Below are 4,901 nucleotides of genomic sequence, written 5' to 3' on the forward strand. Positions count from 1 at the left end.
TCCAAGACTAACCACTGTGATGTTGTAACTAGCGGACATATCCATAGCCTACCCTGAAGGAGTGATTAAAGATGCATTGCTACAAATTAGGAAATTCATCTTCCCAGCGGACTTCATTATCCTAGATTATGAGGCCGATGAACAAGTTCTAATCATATTGGGACGACCTCTCTTGGCTACAGGTGATGCGATTATTAAAGTTAGAGAGGGAAAAATGATTATGAGGGTGGACAACGAGGAAGCAGTTTTTAATGTCTACAAGGCGATCCAACTTCCCCACCATTACGAGGAGCTCTCTATGATATCTGTTGTAGAGGTGTATGGGCAACTTATCGACACGAGTGTATATATAGACGATTCTATAGAGAAAACACTCATGTTGTTCGATAGCTTGGAGATTGATTACGAGGTTGAGGAGATGATGCATATACTAGATGCATCATGTGCATACATGCATGGATTAAACCCCTTTAAGCCCCTAAATAGGCCAAGTGTGCCTCCTCCAAAGCTGTCGATTGAAGAAGCTCCAAAATTGGAACTTAAACCATTGCCCCCTCACCTTTAATATGATTATTTGGGTGGTTTTGACACTTTACATGTTATTGGTTCTTCTGACTTATCTAAATTGCATAAAGAAAAGCTGTTGAGAGTGCTACGTGAGCACAAACGAGCAATTGGGTGGACGATGTCTAACATTAGCGGCATTAGTCCAACTTTCTGCATGTATAAAACCCTCATGGAGGAAGGGCACAAGCCAAGTGTAGAGCAACAACGCCGCTTAAATACAATCATGAAAGAGGTGGTAAGAAAAGAAGTGATTAAGTGGCTTGACGCAGGTATTGTATTTCCAATCTCTGATAGCAAATGGGTAAGCCCCGTCCAATATGTGCCTAAGAAAGAGGGGATGACTGTAGTGGTTAATGAAAATAATGACATGATTCATACAAGAACTGTGACTGGGTGGAGAATTTGCATAGATTATTGAAAATTAAACAATGCCACCCGAAAGGACCACTTTCCCATCCCTTTTATTGATCAAATGCTTGATAGATTAGCCGGACAAGAATACTACTATTTCCTAGATGACTATTCGGGGTATAATCAGATTCCTATTGCCCCAGAGGACCATAGAAAGCTACATTTATATGTCCCTATGGCACATATGAGTTTAAGAGAATGCCCTTTGGTCGCTGTAATGCATCTGTGACTTTTCAAAGGTGTATGATGATTGTTTTTACTGACATGGTTGAAAGATTTATAGAAGTGTTCATGGATGACTTTTCTATTTTTGGGTATTCTTTTGATAATTGTTTAATGAACCTTGATAAAGTGCTTGCTAGGTGTGAAGAGACAAACTTGGTGCTAAACTGGGAAAAATGTCATTTCATGGTATGAGAAGGTATAGTCTTGGGGCACAAGGTGTCCAAAAATGGTTTGCAGGTGGACAAAGCAAAGGTGGAGGCGATTGAAAAATTTCCCCCACCGACGTCCGTCTAGGGCATTCGCAGTTTCTTGGGCCATGTAGGTTTTTATCGTCATTTCATTAAAGATTTTTCAAAAATTTCTTCTCCTTCGTGCAGGCTTCTTGAGAAATATATCCCCTTCAAGTTTGATGATGCATGTCTGAAAGCATTTGAGGAGCTGAAGAGAAGACTGGTGACTGCGCCAATTATCATTGCCCCGGATTGGGCGTAGCCATTTGAGTTGATGTGCGATACGAGTGACATAGCAATCGGAGTTGTTCTGGGGCAGAGGAGGGAGAAAATCTTTCAATCCATTTATTACACGAGAAAAACTCTGAATCCAGCCCAGATGAACTACACTGTTACTGAAAAAGAGTTGCTTGCAGTGGTGTGGGCGTTTGACAAGTTCAGATCCTATCTAGTGGGAACCAAAGTCATCGTCTACACAGATCACTCAGCTATAAGGTACTTGTTTTAAAAGAGAGACGCCAAGCCGAGGCTAATTCGATGGGTTCTCTTCTTGCTAGAATTAGACTTGGAGATTCGAGATCGAAAAGGAACAAAGAATCAAGTGGCTAATCAATTGTACAGATTAGAAAATCTGAACCATGTGGCGAAGGGAGGTTCGATTATGGAGACATTTCTGGATGAGCATTTATTGGGAATCACCTCAAGTGAAGCCCCGTGGTATGCAGACTACGTGAATTTTATTGCAAGTGGGGTGACGCCACCAAAATTGACATCCGATAATAGAAGAAGATTTCTACATGATGTGAGGCTCTACATGTGGGATGATCCATTCCTATATAAGCAGTGCGCAGATCAGTTGGTACGAAGGTGTGTCCCTGAGGAGGAGATGAATGCAATATTGCATGACTGTCATACTTCTCTATATGGAGGTCATCACGGTGGGGATAGAACTGCCCCAAAAGTGTTGCAATCGGGTTTCTATTGGCCAAAATTTTTTAAGGATGCACACGCCTTTTGTTAAAAAGTGTGACGGTGCCAAAGAACCGGAACAATCATGAAGAAGCACGAGATGCCTTTGCAAAGTATTTTAGCAGTAAAGCTCTTTGATGTTTGCGGGATTAGTTTCATGGGACCGTTCCGATTCTCTAATGGTCATAGGTACATCTTGGTGGCGGTCGACTATGTGTCTAAGTGGGTGGCGACCATTGCTCTTCCTACTAATGACACAAAGGTAGTGGTAAACTTTGTAAAGAAGCACATCTTTACACGCTTTGGGACTCCAAGAGTGCTGATAAGTGAGAGAGGAACTCACTTCTGTAACAAATTATTGAATAATATTCTAGCAAAGTATGGAGTTAAGCACAAGGTTGCTACTGCCTATCACCCCAAAATGAGTGGTCAAGTGGAAGTGTCAAACAGAGAGGTGAAGTAGATTCTTGAGAAAACAGTAAGTGGAAATAGGAAGGACTGGGCGGGAAAGCTAGATGATGCATTATGGGCATATCGAACTGCATATAAGACCCCCATAAGTACTTCTCCGTATAAGTTGGTTTATGGGAAGGCGTGCCACCTGCCCGCCGAGCTTGAACACAAAGCCAATTGGGCGATTAAAAAGCTAAATATGAATATGGACTTAGCCGGCGAGAAGAGGGTGTTACAACTCAACGAGCTTAATGAGTTTCGATTGCACGCGTACGAAAATGCCAAATTGTATAAAGAAAAGACCAAAAGGTGTCATGACAAACACATCCATCATCATGAGTTTGAGCCAGGTCAAGAAGTTCTCTTGTTTAATACGAGGTTGAAACTTTTCCCCAGAAAGCTTAAGTCTCAATGGGCAGGTCCTTTCATTGTGGTAAGTGTGAAGCCTCATGGAGTGGTGGAATTGCATGATACGAGCTCAAGTGGTACCTTCTTGGTAAATGGACAGAGAGTAAAACATTATTGGGGTGGTGCCATTGCATGTCACAAGACCTCGATAGACTTGGTCGATGCTTGAAAATGTGTTGAGTCGTGCCGCGACGTTAAATCAGGCGCTTGTTGGGAGGCAACTCAATTTTAATGCTTTCATAGCTTAGTTTTTTGTTTTCTTTTAGTCAGAGTAGACTAGTTTTTGTTGTTGTTTCCTTTGTATTATATAAATCATAGGCAGGAATAATGTGGGGTGTATATAATGTATGTATTGAATTCTCGGGTTAAGGGTTGTTTATAAAATAAAAAAATAAAAAATAAAAAAAATAGCGAACGAGCGCCCAGGCCAGTGCCTCACGCTGCTTGGGGCGCAGTTTACAGAAACATCACAACCCCCAACGCCAAGCCCAGTGTGGGGCGCTGTGCTGGGGGGTCAAGTAAGGTGGATTTGTTTTTTAATTTTTGTTTTTTTGTATAATGTTTTAAGTTAATCCGACCCATATAACCCGACCTAACTACCCATACACACACACATAATAACCCATACCCAAACCATTCTCCCAACCAAATTAAATTAACTCTAACCCAAAACCCCCCATCTCTTTCACCGTAACTCTCACAAGCGACCCCCCTACTATGTCTCTCTCCTCGCTGCTCTCTCTCCTTCTCTCTCAAATTCTCCAATTTTTGTTGCTCACTTTCATCTCAAGACTCAAAGGTATGTTCTTCTTGTTCTCTCTTTTCTTGTATTTTGAAATTTCTTAGTGTACTTCTAGTCCTTCTTCTCCAACAACCCCGAATCCCCTACCCTATTGTGCACGAAATTAGTTGCCAATATTAGTTGTGAAGTTGTATTTGAAGTAGTAAACTTCAATTCCCTATACGGTTAAGTGAATTTAGTAATGTGAATTTTAGCATTGCTCGCTTGTACTACGGTTAAGTTATGGCCATGTTCGACTACTTAAATTGTGATGAAACATTGGTGCACTTTGAACCACTCTTGTGAGTAGATTATACATAACCTTCAGTTTTAAGTGTGGGGTCATCTTGGCTTCTCACAATGACCTTGGGCGAATTTCTTGATCCATTCTCACAATGACCTTGGGTGAATTTCTTGATCCATTCTCACATTTGTGTTTGTCGTGTGTAGGTTGTTATGGCTCATGATAGTGCCGCAAAAGGCAAAAGGGGTAGGAATGTCCTCCACTACTGGCCCCTCCCAAAAAATTCAAGCAATGTGAGGTATCTTCAAGGCAGGCTAAAGGGAAACAAGTTGCCAAAGGATCACAACATGCACCTTTGCAACCGAGGCATCTTTTGAAACTAGTTAGTGATGCTGCTATTGCATGGCCTAGGGACTTCGTGCCATATGGGCGGTACATCTCCGAAATGGGGATTAATGTGAAATCTCTAGAAAGAAATTTTCCGGATTTGCTTGCCCTGTTGGTAGAGATGAAGATGGAGAAACTCATAGAATGCCCGAGTCCTGCGAATTTGAACATGGTGTGCGAGCTATACACCAATTGGAACGCGAACTTGTTCCAATCATGTGTCCCA

At 41.7% G+C, this 4,901-nt stretch overlaps 3 protein-coding genes across 3 annotated transcripts; all 3 read left to right on the top strand.

Moving 5' to 3' along the window:
* The first annotated feature begins 685 nt into the window (after window positions 1-685).
* On the top strand, window positions 686-2,454 carry LOC138896378 (uncharacterized). Its single transcript, XM_070181185.1, has 4 exons — window positions 686-868; window positions 1,106-1,203; window positions 1,581-1,656; window positions 1,945-2,454. Exons 1-4 carry the CDS (start codon window positions 686-688, stop codon window positions 2,452-2,454), a joined length of 867 nt encoding a protein of 288 aa, XP_070037286.1.
* A 33-nt stretch (window positions 2,455-2,487) lies between these two features.
* Window positions 2,488-2,865, top strand: LOC138896379 (uncharacterized). The gene has a single exon (XM_070181186.1). The coding sequence runs from the start codon at window positions 2,488-2,490 to the stop codon at window positions 2,863-2,865; it is 378 nt and encodes a 125-aa protein (XP_070037287.1).
* Window positions 2,866-3,054: 189 nt separating this feature from the next.
* LOC138896380 (uncharacterized) lies at window positions 3,055-4,665 on the top strand. Its single transcript, XM_070181187.1, has 2 exons — window positions 3,055-3,288; window positions 4,495-4,665. The coding sequence occupies exons 1-2, from the start codon at window positions 3,055-3,057 to the stop codon at window positions 4,663-4,665; spliced, it is 405 nt and encodes a 134-aa protein (XP_070037288.1).
* The last annotated feature ends 236 nt before the right edge of the window (window positions 4,666-4,901 follow it).

The sequence above is a fragment of the Nicotiana tomentosiformis genome, chromosome 7 (genome assembly GCF_000390325.3).
Source record: "Nicotiana tomentosiformis chromosome 7, ASM39032v3, whole genome shotgun sequence".
NCBI classification, from domain to species: Eukaryota; Viridiplantae; Streptophyta; class Magnoliopsida; order Solanales; family Solanaceae; genus Nicotiana; species Nicotiana tomentosiformis.

Excerpts from the sequence above, each read along its gene's own strand:
- LOC138896378 (XM_070181185.1), top strand. The coding sequence starts at position 686 with ATGTCTAACATTAGCGGCATTAGTCCAACTTTCTGCATGTATAAAACC. Across the intron at positions 1,204-1,580 it reads TTGGTCGCTGTAATGCATCT|GCTTCTTGAGAAATATATCC; the intron begins GTGACTTTTCAA and ends TCCTTCGTGCAG. Across the intron at positions 1,657-1,944 it reads AGGAGCTGAAGAGAAGACTG|AGAGACGCCAAGCCGAGGCT; the intron begins GTGACTGCGCCA and ends TTGTTTTAAAAG.
- LOC138896379 (XM_070181186.1), top strand. The coding sequence starts at position 2,488 with ATGAAGAAGCACGAGATGCCTTTGCAAAGTATTTTAGCAGTAAAGCTC.
- LOC138896380 (XM_070181187.1), top strand. The coding sequence starts at position 3,055 with ATGAATATGGACTTAGCCGGCGAGAAGAGGGTGTTACAACTCAACGAG. Across the intron at positions 3,289-4,494 it reads GGGCAGGTCCTTTCATTGTG|GTTGTTATGGCTCATGATAG; the intron begins GTAAGTGTGAAG and ends TGTCGTGTGTAG.